The sequence below is a fragment of the Heliconius melpomene genome, chromosome 1 (assembly GCF_056956725.1).
Source record: "Heliconius melpomene rosina isolate 202511_hmr_F chromosome 1, ASM5695672v1, whole genome shotgun sequence".
Classification (NCBI taxonomy): domain Eukaryota; kingdom Metazoa; phylum Arthropoda; class Insecta; order Lepidoptera; family Nymphalidae; genus Heliconius; species Heliconius melpomene.
In genome coordinates, this window is record NC_140389.1 from 1,078,015 (window position 1) to 1,095,107 (window position 17,093).

The 17,093-nt window shown below is 31.0% G+C and overlaps 2 protein-coding genes across 2 annotated transcripts; one reads left to right on the forward strand and one right to left on the reverse strand.

The window, feature by feature from the left end:
• Positions 1 to 525: 525 nt before the first annotated feature.
• Positions 526 to 5,785, reverse strand: icln (chloride nucleotide-sensitive channel icln). The gene is made up of 6 exons (XM_085195429.1): positions 5,510 to 5,785; positions 5,284 to 5,424; positions 4,548 to 4,637; positions 3,630 to 3,760; positions 3,141 to 3,245; positions 526 to 2,681 (listed from the first exon to the last, which is right to left on the reverse strand). Exons 1-6 carry the CDS (start codon positions 5,629 to 5,631, stop codon positions 2,650 to 2,652), a joined length of 621 nt encoding a protein of 206 aa, XP_085051555.1. The 5' UTR covers positions 5,632 to 5,785; the 3' UTR covers positions 526 to 2,649.
• A 441-nt stretch (positions 5,786 to 6,226) lies between these two features.
• On the forward strand, positions 6,227 to 17,056 carry LOC146540875 (zinc finger Y-chromosomal protein-like). The gene is made up of 7 exons (XM_085195472.1): positions 6,227 to 6,771; positions 6,929 to 7,019; positions 7,093 to 7,214; positions 7,857 to 8,059; positions 8,495 to 8,641; positions 9,545 to 9,610; positions 16,921 to 17,056. Exons 1-6 carry the CDS (start codon positions 6,724 to 6,726, stop codon positions 9,606 to 9,608), a joined length of 675 nt encoding a protein of 224 aa, XP_085051598.1. The 5' UTR covers positions 6,227 to 6,723; the 3' UTR covers positions 9,609 to 9,610; positions 16,921 to 17,056.
• The last annotated feature ends 37 nt before the right edge of the window (positions 17,057 to 17,093 follow it).

Here is a 17,093-nt window from a genome sequence, read left to right on the forward strand (position 1 = left end):
CAAAAAGTTTAACTGTGTCCTGCAAAACTCTTTGTGAGTTTGACTGCAGGATCTCGAGTCTCGAATTTATATGGATGTTATTTATATTTGTGTATATGATTATTGAAGTTGTAAGTGGGAATTAGTTATTTCTGATTCCTCGTTCTGGTTACAAGATATGGTGCGGTGGTCGGCGGTGGGCACCATGTCTACTCAACTTGCTGCATGCGGGTTAGAGCGTGAAACTGATAATGATAATATTTTAAACATATAACAATACTTTTAAGAGAAATATTTTTAAAAGCATTATTATATGATTAAAGCATTAATTTAACATTACCAATCTTCATTACCATAGTAAATAATGTGAAATAAAAAACTATTTTCATTTCCTCGCTCTGGTAAAGAAGGAAAGCACGCAATGTCTCAAAAAAGCGGGGTTGCGTGGGGAACGGGGTGTCTCATCACTAGGTTCTCTCTGCATACACTGCTATATGCGGGATACAGCGTGAAGTTGCTTATAAAATAAAATAATACAAAACAGAATTGTGTTTAACGTATTTATTGAATACACTCAAGGAAATAATCACAGTTAAAGCGTGTCTCAACTTATCTCACGACCGCCTCACCGCCCTACAATTTGGCAAACTCTGCTTACGTAACTTCTAACACCATCAAAGATTTTGTTTTAAATAAATGAAGTATATTTTATGAATGTTGTTATTAATGACAATGATTTTGAATTTTGTCTGAGCGCAGATAGTAAACATAATGAACTGTTGAAATTGATCTAAATTAATATGTATACTGGCTAGTATTTGATTTTCATATTTATTACAACTTGTAATGCTGATAAATTTAATAAATATACATTCATGTATAAATAAATTTTAACTTTCATGGTGTTAGAAATTAAATAGACAACTTTATAAAAAAAATATATCATGGTATTCAAAATACATACAATAAAAAATATTACATCATCACGTTCATTGACTTTAACATTAATTATATATAAAAAGAATTATATTATGTAATTTTTGTGGAAAGAACAAAGCTTGGCACTATTTTTTTTTATTATCTGATAAGCTAATTATTTTTATTTTTATTTTATTTTATTTATTTATTTAAATTGGGAAACAAACAGCATTTACAATACTTTTTTACATTATTATGGCTATTTGTTATATTGAAAATATTGTTTTTTACGGTCGTAGGTTTAATAAAGGAAAATGGCCTGAATAAGAATTCGAATTTTTTGAAATTCTTGGCATTTTTTGATTTCATTTTCGCTTTCAGCACATCTTACATGAGAATCAGTTAATATTATTTTAACAGTTTTTTTGTATGAAGACAACGTGGTAGTTAATGGATTGCTTTTTGTCAAATTAATATAAGAAATCTTTATATACTACAGAGAGAAATATAATAGTTATTCTTCAGTTTTTATTTATTTATTTTTACAATAAAAAAAACATTAAAAAACTGCAATACTTTATAGTACTTTCCACATTTATATAAAAAATGTATATAAAAATGTGCGTTACAATTCCTTTATTATGTATCAAAATTTTATGATAATTTTGATTATTTATAATTTGACTCAAAGTTTGTTTTGTAGGGAATTTAATTTCTATATAGAAAGTTTATATGTATATTTAAGATAAAAAGCAAAAATGGTCTGACTGACAAATTAGAACTTTAAGTAACTTAATTTTGATTTTAAAACTACGTTTTTTACTGTTTTCACCTACAAAAACAGGGGATAAGTTTGTAGTTAGTATCCTTATGTTCGTTTGTGATATCGTAGCTCCCAAACGGATGAACCGATTTTCATTAAGTTTCTTTTTAATTGAAAGGTCACTTAATCGAGTATTCTTAGCCATTATTAAAGGCCGGCGTCGAGATCATCAGTTGTTTTCTTGTTCATTTACTTTATAGAGCTTCATGTGTTGGGGGTTTTAATTATCTATTATATTATCATGAAACTTTACAATTGTAAGTAAGTAGTATTAAGTAATTTTCTTGCGCCGGTTCTTATCAGATTCTCATCTGAAGCAGTACATTAAGTCAAATGGTAGTAAATTTACTACGACTTTGACATTTAAACCAAGGCTTAACTAAATCAATAAAAAAAAATCCTGGTAAAAAGTTGTTACACCAATTTTTCAGTTATACCATTTAAACTCAATTAACAATTAAATACAATCTAATCTTACACATATTACTCATATAACATATTATACGCAACAAGACAAATATATATTTATTATGAACTTAAACATATTATTGTTATAATAGAAAATTGAAAAAAAATGCATAAATAAAGTAATTCGAGGTTGAAACTTACAATTGTGTAGCCAAATATCATAATTCAGTAGAAATTCGATTATCTGGATCGATAATTGTTACCGTTAGGTATTCGTATTATCGAAAATCCGGATAATCGAATGTATGAAAAAGGCGAGTTTGTTTGTGTATGTGGCATAATGTGATGTGTTTATTAAAAATAACTATTACATATAAACGAAAATCTATGTTTATTAAGAGAAACATTTTCCAATATAATTTGTGCCGGATAATCGACTTTCTACTGTAACTATATTATTTGGACGTCCCAAACGTTCAAACGCTTAAAAAATGTATAAAACTAAATAAACTAATCTTAAATTACTCCTCAGCTGCCTCAGCGTCTTCGTAATCTGTAAATTAAAATATTGTTTAAATTAATAATAAATTAAATATACTTTTTTTTTGTTTCTTATTACGCTGAAGCGGGGTAGGCAGAGGGAACTTAGTGTTAAGACACTCCTTTCTCCAAGTACTCCCGCGTGTCAAAAATTTATTAAGTGTCATAACATCAGGTTCTCTCTGCCTAACCTAGCTTTTAGACATTTTAAGACAAAAGTGCAGATTACAGCTTCACGCTGTATACGGCCTACAGTACGGTAGGCCTCTGCCTACCCTGCTGTTTGCGGGATCCCTCTGGATCGTACCCTTTTGTATCACGGCTGAGGACACTCAATTTAATCACCTTTCAAAAAAACTCAAATCAAAATCAGTGCATCCGTTTGTAAGGTATGATGCTTATCGTAGTCGTAGTTTGTAACATATTTATGATAGACATCGCTCCTCCGTTTTTGGTGGTTAAAAATACATACCATCATACTGTCCATTGCTGTTCTCGAGGCGCATCTGTCTCAAGCGAGCAGCAGCTTCATCCGGAGTGGCATTGGCTTCTTCAGCATCTTCAAATTCTTCATCACCTGGTTTATATAGCATATTCAAATATAAGCTTCACGCTTTATCCCGCACACAGCAGGGTAGACAGAGGGAACCTAGTGTTAAGACACTCCGTTCCCCACTATCTGCCGAATTTTGGAGGCATTGCGTGTTAAGTGGCAGAACTCATTGCCTGATGCTTTAGTGTACGTTTGCAATATATAGATATTGTGTTTAAAATGATAATGATATTAGAACACGACAAGCAATTTAGATCAGTAAGCAAATAATTGTATAGTTGAAGTGGGCGGCGGAGGCACGGGCAGGTCACTAGCAATATACATATCATAGAAACAAAATTTCACCAAATACCCGAAACAACCAATCCAAAAAGACAATAAACTATTTATATAAAAAATAATATATACACTCATCAAAGTCCTCTCCATCCATATAGTTTTCATCGTCCACCTCGTCAGCGGGGTCGGGGTGCAATGCTTGACCTTGACTCATTGCGGAATACATTGGACTTAGGTATGTTTCGTTTTGGGGAATGAACCTGCAATTGTTTTTATAATTTTTAAGGTGTTTGTTTTTTATACATTTTCTAAAAAAAAACATTTTTCTAAAACAGAACCTAAATAATTAGGGGAGGCAAAGGAAATTATGTGATAATAATTCATTTCTATGGTAAGAAGTGAACCCAAGTTATCATTGGGTAGACAGATGCTCCGTCACATTTGTATCACAAAAAGGCCTCTATTTATATATTTGAGAAAACAAATAATTAATAAAAATTATACATTAATTTAGTACAAAAATATTTTAAAATGTAAATTTAAATGAAATTTTTTAACAGAAAATAGCTGATTCTTTAATTTCAACCGGATCCCATAATCAGAATCTAACCAAACTATCCTTGAAGTGTGTCCTTTTTCTAATAAAAATAGAATCATCAAAATTGGTTGGTGGGATATTGAGTTATTTGTCACGCACATACTTAATCCAAATTTAAAACTTAACTGACTTCTCATGGATACCATTATTAGAAATGAACTAAATTAAAATAGGACCACACAGGAAGCACTAGCTTTCAAATAAAAAAAGAATAATCCAAATTGGTTTACCCAGTCAAAAGTTCTGAAGACAAACAACAACAAACAAAAAATAAAAAATACAGTTGAATTGAAAAACTCCTTTACAGATGTTGGTTAAAACATTATATGATTAGTGGCTAAATTAATAATTATTAAATTAGACAAAAAAATAACAAAAAAAACACTAAAAGAAGAGCCACATTCACATCATAATGGTGTCAATATAAATGTATCAGCTAGAATAGATACCTCAGTTGTGTGATAGGATGATCATCAGCATCAAAGTCCTCATCATCGTCATCTTCATTTTGGGCCTGAGGTTGGTTTAATTCCGGTAACCTAATAAATAAAATAATAATGTATTTATACAATGGATAAAGACCTAAAATTACATTCTTTTTATGAAATTTCTTTCTCAGCTACACTCTATTTCCCCACTATCTGCACTCTGCCGCGCCACAACGGCTTCAATGCATTAATGAATCATATTTTTAAATAAAATGCCCTTTACTTAATTGACTAAAAATCTTGTATGATCTACATAATGTTAAGAAAAAGATAAATTAATAATTACCAAATAAGACTTTATCTATGTAAAATTTCATTAAATTACTATTTAGTTAAATAAATGGAACAGTAGAATGTCAAATTATTATTTTGTTGTGCTTCAGCTTTTATATGTAATTTTAAAGTATATAATTTTTTATTTTTATCTATTTCTCTTCAATTTTTATTTCACAATGATTATAATTAATGCAATACTTTGTCTAACAATATAAAAGCCTTGTAAACCAAAGACAAAATTCAAATAAAATTCTAACCCAGAAGAGTCCATAGAGTTGACAGTTAAAGGAAAAATAATCTAACAAGGACAGTAAATTCTAACAAAAAAAACTACTAATTTAATAATATTTCTTGTAAACCACGTTGCAATTGAATTGTAAGAAGCATTTGCTAAGAATATTAGTAATTTTCTTTATCTTACCTCAGTTCATAATTCAAAACCATATATAACGCTGGGGACGGCTCTCTTTGAATAGCGTGGAGGGAAATATTTGGATATAATAATGAAATTGATGGTGCTGAACCTCCAGCAGCAGTCACACCGCCGCCCCAAACCACATTACTGCAAATAAATTATAATAAAATTTAAATATATATACATACTATTCATTAGATTTTGTGATAGTTCATTAAAACTAAATACTTACTTTTCAGTTATATAAAGCGTGGCAGTACCCAACTCTTGGTCATTTATAAGTAATTTAGTCGAGGGTGTTTGGAATAAGACACCTTCCGCCGGTACCGCAAAGGATGAAGAAACAACAACCATTGCGGAAGATAAAGCCAAGTTTACTTGCGTTTAAAAGCTATTTTAAATGGAATCGGCTAATTAAACGTTGTTATAATAAGCTAATTGCGGCGGAATAAACAAAATAACACGACAAAAACACGAGTAGTTGAGAGCTGCGAAAGAAATCAGAAAAGTGACAGCACAGATTATAAAATATGACATTTTACTCGACTTAACTTCGAGTTATCATAAAAAGCATTTTTTTTTAATAAAAAATACCATGTTCATTATGTATTTTTTATTTAATAAAATAAATTTGATAAATATATTTAAAGCTTTGTAAATTTTTACAAATAATATCTTGAATATTAAAGTTGTGTTATCAATATTTTTCTCCTTTTCGAACTTTCGTAATAAAGACTAAATAAAATTATGTAAGAAATATTACATGAAGAAGGAGAATTTATTTTTTTCATTTTATTTTTCATTCAAATAGACTTTTACAAGCACTTTTGAATCCAATGAACTAACGCCGGTTCGGAAGACAGTTCTGCTGAGAAGAGCCGGCAAGAAGGCTTTTAAAAATTGAGGTTTCAATTTTTTATTTGCATTTAACTTTATATTGACGTTAATAGTCAAACTAATGAAGAATATGCGACAGTGCACTATTCACTTCGTCGTTATTTACATTGTTTCTATCAATCTTAAATATTAAGGAAGTATCATCTGCGAACAATTCTAAAACTACATCGTTAATATAAAGCAGAAGTAGAAAGGAGCCCAGAATTTATCTTCGAGAAACGTCCATCGTACAAATTCGTGTACAAAACAAAAAAGCTGTTATTTATGCATTTATATTATCCTTATCAATAATATAAGAATCGATATTTAAAAACAATCAATTGGCTTATTTAAGTTCGATTATTTTTTTTCCCCTCTTTAGTCTGTATCAAATGTCAATATTCCAGTAAAATAAAGTAGAATGTAGATTTGAAAGTCGGCCGGCTGCGAAAATTTGAGTCGTGTTTTCTTGTAGTTGAACTGTTAAATATATTGTAGAGTAAATATTATCTGAGAAACCAAAAACGATTTTCAAAGTTCTAAGCAATAAGAATAAATGAAATAATAAACATGGCATCTGTATCTGATAAATTTGGAGATGATATAGAAAATGAAGATGTATGTTATTAATTTATATTATTAATTTTAATAAGTTTCTATTTCTAAATTTATTCTATGATAAATAAGAATGAGATACGTTAAATATCCATCACAACAAAAAGGAATTTTGTGCTTTCATAATAACAATGGTAAAACAATTTGTTTTTAATTTTAGCCTTTATGTGGTTTGGACTTATACAACAAAGAACATTTTTATAATTTAAACTCTAATGTGTTCACTGAACCTCTAGGACATTTAAATGATAGTAAGTAAATAAATATATAATTATAAAGTCACAATCATAGTTGTAAATATTAAATCATTGAGATTTATTACAGATATTAGCAATCCAAGTAGTGAATTCAAATTCTACGAAAATGTAACAGTTGAAACAATTTCAGAAAATAGAAAGAAATATCACATTCCCATAGAAGATCCATTGAAAGCAATTTGTCCAAATGTAAGTTTTTCCTTTCACCATTAACAACAACACATTATTTAATTATGTTTTTAGGTAAATTTATTCTATACTTAGGAAAGAAAAATATTTTTAAAAATGTATAATCTCTCTACACAGACACTAACAACATAAATAGATTGTAACAAGAGTATAAAAACTTCAATGTTGCTACATTAGGCTTAGTGGTTAGAACATTTGTTCAGTTTCCATGAAGTGCAGGTTCAAGTTCCACTACATGTTTTTTATATTTAAAAAAAAAGTAACATTATTTTCTTTTCATGAAATGATTTACTTATTCTACAATCTTGTTATACAAACATTCGAATAATCAAACACTCACAGGTTGTAAATAGTGCAGGATTAATTAAATTCTGCAATATTTCATTTTATACTATATAAAAAAAATAGAAAGGTAATACTATAGAAAGGCCCTCGAATGGCGACCACGTCTCGGCAAAAGGAGTACAGGCTGCCCTCCAACCAGGTGGACCGACGACCTTAAGAAGACAGTGGGAACCCGCTGGATTCAAAGGGCGCAGGACCGGACGGAGTGGCGAGCATTGGGGGAGGCCTATGTCCAGCAGTGGACCTTAAAAGGCTGATGGATGGATACTATATAATAATCAATTTAATATGTTTTAGGCAAATTGCAAGAAAGAATTCTCATCTCTATATATCTTAAAATCCCACATTCGTAAAGTACATTGTGTTGAATATAAATATATGTGTGAAATTTGTGGAAGAAAATTTTCTGCTGACTATTTATTGGTGCGGCACAAAATGGTACATGATAAGAGAACTGTTGAGTGTGCTGTGTGCGGCAAAACATTGAGTGGAAGGACAAAGTGAGTTATGGATTAAATAATTATGTTAAAGATTTGTTTTCTAGCAGTTTAATGCCTTTTCTTAAATTATTTAAATTAAATTTAAATTATTTCCTTTTTTAAAATTATTTCTATTTTACCACTCTGGCAGGGCGGTGTTGAGTTCCGCACGCAACAACAACGCGCATTATCACGCTTAGTTGGCGGATGCGTGTCGGAGCGGAGTGTCTTACACTATGTTAAAATACAGAAAGTGTAGTGGCGCAGGAGCACAAGCGTGTGTCTATAACGCGATTGGGTTCGATTCCCACTATTTAATTCCACGATTATGAATATTTTTATTTCTTCGCTCTTGTACCACGGCAAAAGCTCGACACATTTCCATAAGTCCGGCCTCTATATGCGGGTACAGCGCGAAGCTTAATATATTAAACTTTTTTTATCTGTTGTTCACAGTATGTCAGTACATTTACGAACTCACACTGATTCAAGACCACATAAGTGCGAAGTTTGTGGAAAAACATTTGTAAGAAAACGATGCTTAAATTTACACATAAAATTTGTACATAATAAAGAAATAATATGTAACAAATGCGGCAAACGGTAAGATAGATTTTTTTAATTACTTTCTTTTTTTATTTCATTTTAATACTTTATTACACCATAATTGATATTAATTAACTAAAACACAAAACGAAAAAACAAACATAAATTAACTTAAATAAAAAACAGAAACAAGAAAGTTGGCCTTTACACTCACAGATAATCTCTACCAGGCAACCTTTAACTTAAAAAAGAACTACTATTGGTTTAAAAAATATGTATATTAACATAATAAACTTTTATTGTTCTACTTGAAGGGATTGAATAATAGAAAGAATTTTTTTAGCTGTTGCTTTGCTGGAAGCTCAAAGTTCAAAGTTATTTATTATATATATTTTTTTAAAGAATTTACCTTTATTCTATAATGTTAAAAAATCGTTGGCAAAGTGTGATACCATGTGACAGAAAATATGGTGATTGTGGATTTAATTTCAGTTGGGGCAATTATTTCTATTTCCCCGCACTGGCAAGACAAAGCGCAGCATTGAGTGCCGTCACTCCACACGCTTGCCAATGTCTTGACGCTGAATTTTTTGCGCCTAACCTACGAGATGCGCGAAAAAGAATGAAACTAAACATTGAATAAATAAGAATATTTGAGGTTAATCGTGGCGCAGGGGCACAAGCGTGCGATTGTTTGTAACCGAGACAAATTGTGGGTTCGATTCGATCACCACTCGGTTAAATGAATTACTAAATATTTTCATTTTCCCGCTCTAGTAGGCTTTCTGGCTTAGAACTTAGGCTTGGTTGAATTCCGCCACTAACTTCCACGTCCAGAATTCGGCAGAAATTGGGGAACGGAAGTGTTTAAATGGGAACGAAATGTCTTAACACTATGTTCCTTCTGCCTACCCTGTTGATACAATGTGAAGCTAAAAAAAAAGTATTTTCCGATACCAGGTTTCCAAAGCGATACCAGCTCACCCGTCACGTGCAAACATGTTCTGGAATAACACAACATTAAAGGTAAGTTTCCTCTTATTTAATATCTATTATAGTGTTATTAAAGTGTTATATTAAAATTTCAACAACGCGTGATTTTTTTAAATAAGTGTTTTTCTATTTTATTTATATGCAAGGTCTCCACGTTACAGAATGAATAAAGGTGACTTGAAAAATATTTAATTTAAACATAGTCCTTTCCACAAGTGAAGATCGAACCTACAATCATCGAATATGAAGTTAGACACTGTCGCATTACGGCCTTAATTTTTAATTATATATTACTTTAAATAATGATTGTTGAGACATTTATAAAAAAACACATCTAGGTCTATGCCACAGAGGAGTTGAATAAAGTCGTATACAGTACGATTGTCGAATCGTGGTCCCAAAGTTAAATGTCGATGGCTGCGAATTACACAATTGGACTTTTCTTACTTTCGTTTATTTTGTTCCCGAGTGAACAATGCACAAGAGTTCACAAAGCCACAACTCGTCAACCGCACTGTACTCTAACAAAACTTTTTTTTTTTTGCTTATAATGCTGATAAATTTTTGATGTATTATTAAAAATAATATGTCAGTTTATCGATATTTCGTGGATTATCAAACACTATTTATTTGTTTTTATTTTCGACAATTAAAACATGTTTTAATCAATTTAACCTTCAAATATTCTGATTTGATTTTTATATGCAAATTGTTATTTTTCGTTAGGTAATATTAAAAAAATCTTAATATTTTGTAAAATAAATGATTATAAGAATCGAATTTGAGATGAAGATATTATGTTTTAGAAAAAAATATGTTATCATCTTATTAAATTTAAAATTTAAGAAGAAATGCAAAATGGCGAAAATATTCAACGGGTGTTATATTGAGGTATATGGATTTAGCGAAATTGCAACATTATTTTATTTTTTATTTTTATTTTATTTAATAGGAAGCCAATTATTATTTAATTACTTTGATTACGTTAAATTTTTCTTTGAGGCCGTCGTAACTTAGTGGCCCAAGCGTTTGACTGTATGAAATATTTAATAGGAAAGTGAGAATGAGATGTCTTAACACTAGGTTATCTTTGCCTTTACTGCTTAAAGCGGAATATAGCGTAAAGCTGAAAAAATAAGTTTAATATAACCCGTTGGTCCGTTTGTGGTATTCTGTGTTATTTTTCTCTCATTGTCAAGTAGGTATATTCTTATTGCGGATAAGAGAGTTTATAAGTTTTCTTTCCCTAATATCACATTACAGTTCTCACCATTATTCTTGAAATATAAACAAAAAATCCAAAATTCTGTTTTTTTCTTCAATTTTGTAATTTTTCTTACGCGTTATAACAGACTTTCTATAAAACGTATTTGAGTTGAGCGCAGTGAAGGATGCGATATTTCAACATATCGATTTTACACCGGCACGCGATATTATGTTTTAATTCAATTATTATAATTTTCTTGGTTTGCGCGTTCGATGCAATAATATTCATAGTTTATGAGATATGGATAGTGGATCTGTTTGTTACCTTTTTATAGAAAGTTGCATTGTAGTTACTTTTTTACATTATCATTTTATATTTTTTTAAAATATCACGCTGTATTCCGCCCATAGCATTGTAGGGAGAGTTAATCTGGGAATCTAAAATTAAGACACTTGCGTTCCCGCTTTGCTTCGATACCAGAGCTATTATTATTATTGCCTATTATATTTTAAATATTTTTTTTCCTCGAGTGGGAATCGAACCCACAATCTGTTGTGTTTACAGAGGCGTGCTACTGCAGTGCCTATATTTGTCTGTATATCTTATGAGTGTCTTAATATAAGATAATAATTGGTGAAGTAGAAATAAATCATTTATATCATAAGTAGTTATTTATAGACCGATACAAAGCAAGTATAAAATAAAGTAAGTAGGTACTATACAAGAAAAAATATAAAAATATTTTTTTGACATTACGGCCTATGATACTAAAAGTGAGGAAATTTCCAACTCTGTGCAATCTAGGTCAATAAATAGATATGGACCTTGACCGCGGACTGAAACTAGATTCTTACGAAATTTATTTATTTTTTGAAAAATAATTTTCATACATTTTATGTTGAGACCAGTCGTGGCACGGAACAAGCATGCGAATATAAACGAGACAAGTTGTGGGTTCGATTCCCACTCGAGGAAATAAAATATTTTCAATTTAATTAGTTTATATTTTGAATTTCTGTACTAGTTTAAAATTAAGAGCCTTAAGCTATACTAAATAATGAATGTATGTACATAATCTATACTAATAATAAAATCGTGATGGATCAGTGTCTGTACATGGGACATCCTATATCTTATAAAACAAAGTCGCTTTTCGTGTCTGTCTGTTGTTTCTAACTCTTCTTCTTCTAAACCACCCAACGGATTTTGATGCGGTTTTCACCATTAGGTCGAGTATTTTTTGTAGAAGGTTTATATATAGTTTATTATTTGTACATTCTTATGTAAATTAACATAAATACGATAAATGTGTATAAAGTCCTACCCGTTGAGACACTTTCGCGCATGCGCTGCTTTAATGGTAAGTATTACATGAAAAAAATGTACTGGAGTATTGTTCCTCTTAATAAGATCTACAAAAAAGTCCGCGACGGCATATTCGTATATTTTAAGAATAACGTGTAGTGACCATTTTTCTGTCTAAAAATAATAATTTCAATATATTTTTTATTGTGTGTCATATTTTTCCATAATGGTATTAATCCTTATCCTTTAAAATATTTTATTAATTTTCTACGTTTAACGAAGATAAAATTTGCTTTATACACTATTTCGAAATTGCGAATAGTTTTACAGAAAAACGCGTTTAATTGTTGACACATCCCGCCGTTGACACATCAGCTATATGTTACTCAAGTTTCACTTATCCCTTACTCTCAGCATATAAATAAGTATATTAGTTACGTTGGCCATTTAATGTAGACCAAAACTGTCTTTTACTGTTTTTCATTTTAATAAGTACTTTAGAAGTTGTTACAATATCAAAAAATCCTTGCTGCGAAACGGCTCGCCACTCGCCATGCGTCCGCCGCGCCCGCCTGCCTTACACGCATCGGTGGTTCAGTGGTAGAATACTCGCCTGCCACGCGGGCGGCCCGGGTTCGATTCCCGGCCGAAGCATTCTATTTAATTTTCCTCAAAGGCAGCCACGTAGTGCTTTCTTTTTATCAGGGACAGAATACTCTCTTCAGCATTAACCACAAGCTCGAAAATAAAGCCTGCCTTTATAGCAACGAAGATTTAGATGCGTTTGCACGTATTGGATAATTCGAGTTAAATGTATTATTTCAGCGCGATATATTTGGTTTCATATTCTTTGTAGTAGTTATTAGTAGGTAGGTTTTTGTTTATAATTTCTTCCGTTTAAAAATAGTCATTTAACTATCTAAAAATAGTCATTTAAATATATTTTAATAAGTACTTGAAAAGATTAGTAGCACAGATTTAAAATTACGGTACCTACTAAAAAATCCTTGCTGTGTAAAACAATTGGAAAATCCTTATTGAAACTACGAAAATGCGGGTTGCATTAGGGTTTAATTAATTTTCACATTATCTTAAGTGCTTTGCAAACATACATTATATGAATAATCCAGTTGTTAAAGCGGGCGAAGCCGCAAGAGGGTCGCTAGTATATTATAAGAAACAATCTTTTTGGAGACCTGTATTAATGTAATAGAACCGAAAGCAATGATTTTTAAAGTTTTTATCTGTTTGTACGTTTGTCCACGTTAATCTCAGAAACGGCTTAAGCGATTTAAATGCAATTTTCAATTTTGAATTCTGGCAAGCGTCATTTAATATTTAGTGTTTGTTTTATTTCTATCGGCACAATGATTGATCTACCACGTGGGTAATCTCATGGTCTAAATTCAAATATTTACAAAAAAAAATATTTTTCTGTCTTCACGATCAACAACCACTGCACTGCACGCGTCCACTACCACTTTATCAGGTAAATAATATGTATTATTATTTTAGCGTCACGCTGTATACTACACAGCAGGTTAGGCAGAAGGAACCTGGGAACTCAATGTTCATAAACTCGGTTCGTATATGTACAATCTTTTTATGTACCTACTTAAACTCGCCTTTTTCTATATATTTCTATATATTCCCAAGAAAGGATTAGCCTTGTATCGGATGACCGTACCACTCAATTTCCTTTACATGGGGAAATGCGTTGAGAAAAATCAACCTATAATAATGAACTGAAAATAATTCTAGAGACCGGCATCTCGCTTTAACGTCCGCGAGAGAAAACTTTAATTTAAATTACAATTGACATTTTTATTTGATATCATCGTAGAACTGGGACATAGACACGTTGGTCGTGGGTTCAATTTCAACACCGAGGAATGTTCTCCTTTGTTGAATATAACTTCGTACTTTGTACGCAAACTAACTAAAATATCACAAACTTTATTGAGCTTCATTTTGGTTCCCTCAACTTCATGTGTACGTACTGTACAAGTTCATATGAATGATTTAAAGATGCGTTTAACCTCCACTGTGAGATAAGAAGAGGCAACACAGTGGCACATTATTCTTTTTTTCTTTCATTTTAATAAGGTATTTATAGATAACGGTTGCATTTTCTTTTAGCCTAATACTAAACGAAAATAAAGTGAAAAATGAGCCTCCAACAATAAAGAGAAGTAATAATAATAAAAAAATACTAAAAAATATAATTAATTTTTAAATTATGTTTTTTTATATAAATGATGAGCTTCAAAAGCTGTGAAATTGAAACATAAATTATAATATTACATACAGTTGTTTTTATTATTAGCGCTGAACCAGTCTAATACTAATAACCAATGACGAAGTTACGAGTATATTGCGACGACTGTGATTCACGTAACACTGACGAGTACATTTTGTTTGTTTTTATACTTATTATTGCGGTTTTAAAATTTTGTGCCATAGTAATCATTTATTTCATTATTAGTGATATGTTACTAGTGAAAGGAAATGTTGCTATAGTATAAAAAAACTTATAAATATTTTTTAAGTAACTATTTAATAATATCGATTTTTTTACTTAAAAATATTACCTATTTAGTAATATAAAGAAATATCACGATAAATACTTAGCGACTTAGATATAAATATAATACGTAGGTCTCTACTAGATTTTATATGTATATTACATACACCTATGTACATCTATAAAGATTCACAAATTTAAATAAGTATCATTACTTATGAACTAAATTAAAAGGCCTAAGTAAGTACCTACAATAGCAATAAAGATGTATTTTACATAATCAAAAATTAAGTAAAACTAACTGGTGACTTACTAACTGACTGGCCTGACTGGTGCTCAATAGCCCTAAATAGACCGGAATGGAAGAAGTGGAGAGAAGCCTTTGCCCAACAATGGTATGGTGTAGGCTAGGGAAAAAAAAATAAGTAGAAAAATATATTAATACTTAATATCGTATTAAAAAATGGATAGAAGTTTGTCAGCAAGCTAAGCTATCCCTTTCTACCGCATTGCATTGTCGCTAAGGAGATATGGAAATTAGAATTATCATGTTTTAATAAGTTTATTTACTGTCTGTTAAAGTGGTAAATGTTAATTAACTTATAATACAATTAATGTAGTTACAGTCGCACATAAGTGTGAGTAAATATTTTACAGTTGTGTATTGTTTTAATATTTTGTTTTGCAAAAAAAACCCAGAAAAGTAAAATATTTTGCTTAAATATGTCTTTGTTATATAAAGTTGTTATTAAAGCTATTTATTATATTGTAAAATGTTGAACCAAAAATCGACGCAGCGAATATAGAAATAACTAAACAATTAAAACAGGTTCTTAACATCAGGTGCTCCACCTTGTAACCCAAGCAACCCTTTCTAATGGAACTTAGCGGAAACCCTACAATTTTTATCTTGATCCCGTAAAACGAATACATGAAAGTTTCTTTTAATCTTCACATATCTTAATTTAGTCATTATTCTCTGTTATAGTGATCTTGAGTGTTGTATGGCGAAACTCAACGCCGCACATCATATGGCTATTTCAGGAAGATAAATACATTTTAAGTATAATCAGATATTATCGATTGCACCACGATTACATCAAACAATGTACTTAGGCACTACATTATGAGTATAGATTTCAATATTGTCCTATAAGAAATTCTTCATTCCAACATCTCATTCAAAGGTTATTGCAAAGAAAGCAATCTAAAGGAGATTTAATGATCATTTGGCGCAGTCACAACTGGTTTTGCGTCACAACTCAGGGGTCACGAGTTCGAGCCCCGCCCGTGGTAAATGTTTAGTTCCTCATTCGTTTAAATAAGAGGCTTTTTTAATATTGTAGTAGTTTAACTATTTATTTTGTTATTATAATGTTACTATAAGAGGTAGCTTTTCTATATAATTTACGCGTATGTCTCATTACATTAATGATCATTAGGCTAATTACTTGAGATCAATAATATACTTAACTTCCCAAACAACGCCGAAACTTGTGGATTTTGAAATATTCCGATTATTAATAAGGTTTCATTTGGAAATTTGTTTTATTACTTTGTTTGATAATTGTCTCTTTTATTATAAGAGTACAGTTACGTGCGGCACAATGAACTGTTCAAGGCGTTTCGTTTTTTTTCCCATGCTGTATCCTATCCTGTCTACTGTATCATATAGCAAAGGAGATACTGGGAAGGTGCTGAGACACTGTTTTCCCCACATCGTCTAATTTTCCTGCAAAATTAAACGCCATTTTGTAAATATGTAAATATTTAAATTTCAAGAAATTTAAATACACGCAGAATTAACCATTATTCGAGCGCAAAACTCGAATGGCACCTAGGTTTTCTAGAGCGCTAAAATTAAATGAAAGTTGACTTGTAACGCCACCCGATGTGTTTATACTTTATACATTATACTTATTCTGTTAAAATGACCGTCCGCACGCCGACTGCCGACTCGCTATCAGTTTAGATTACGCTCATTTTGATTGTGTTGTTGCGTAAGGGCAAAATAAAAACGCACCTAAAATTATTTGTAAAATATTGAGAAAATTGGAAAAATTAATTTGTAGTCGACTGCGGTTTCTGTCTAACGTTTACGTCGCGAATGCAATAAGTTCCCAGACAGACGTCACATAATAACTAAGGCAGACTTTGTTCTTGCTTTAATTTAAATTATATACTAAATTTATATATATTTAAGGTCCAATTAACTATCTAAGCAATGTGCCTTTACATTTATATTATAAAGAGAGTTAACCTGTAAATTCAAATATAAATAACACATGCATCTTATTTATTTATTAGCGCGAGGAAGATATCGCAACGAGCTAACACCTATACGTTCCGGCGGCGGCCATGTTGCGCACCGCTCGACCCGCCAGTTCGCCGCGGGCGTCCGGACGTGCACCGCGCACCGCAGTGACCGCGAATACGAATCCTCCGACTAAATATACACGCAAACTTTTATAAAATAAACA

Coding starts and splice junctions, on each gene's coding strand:
- icln (XM_085195429.1), bottom strand. CDS start 5,631: ATGGTTGTTGTTTCTTCATCCTTTGCGGTACCGGCGGAAGGTGTCTTA. Junction 3,246..3,629: donor TGGAGAGGACTTTGATGAGT/GTATATATTATT, acceptor TATATAAACCAG/GTGATGAAGAATTTGAAGAT. Junction 2,682..3,140: donor CAGCAATGGACAGTATGATG/GTATGTATTTTT, acceptor TTTAATTTACAG/ATTACGAAGACGCTGAGGCA.
- LOC146540875 (XM_085195472.1), top strand. CDS start 6,724: ATGGCATCTGTATCTGATAAATTTGGAGATGATATAGAAAATGAAGAT. Junction 6,772..6,928: donor ATGATATAGAAAATGAAGAT/GTATGTTATTAA, acceptor TTTTAATTTTAG/CCTTTATGTGGTTTGGACTT. Junction 8,060..8,494: donor ACATTGAGTGGAAGGACAAA/GTGAGTTATGGA, acceptor TGTTGTTCACAG/TATGTCAGTACATTTACGAA.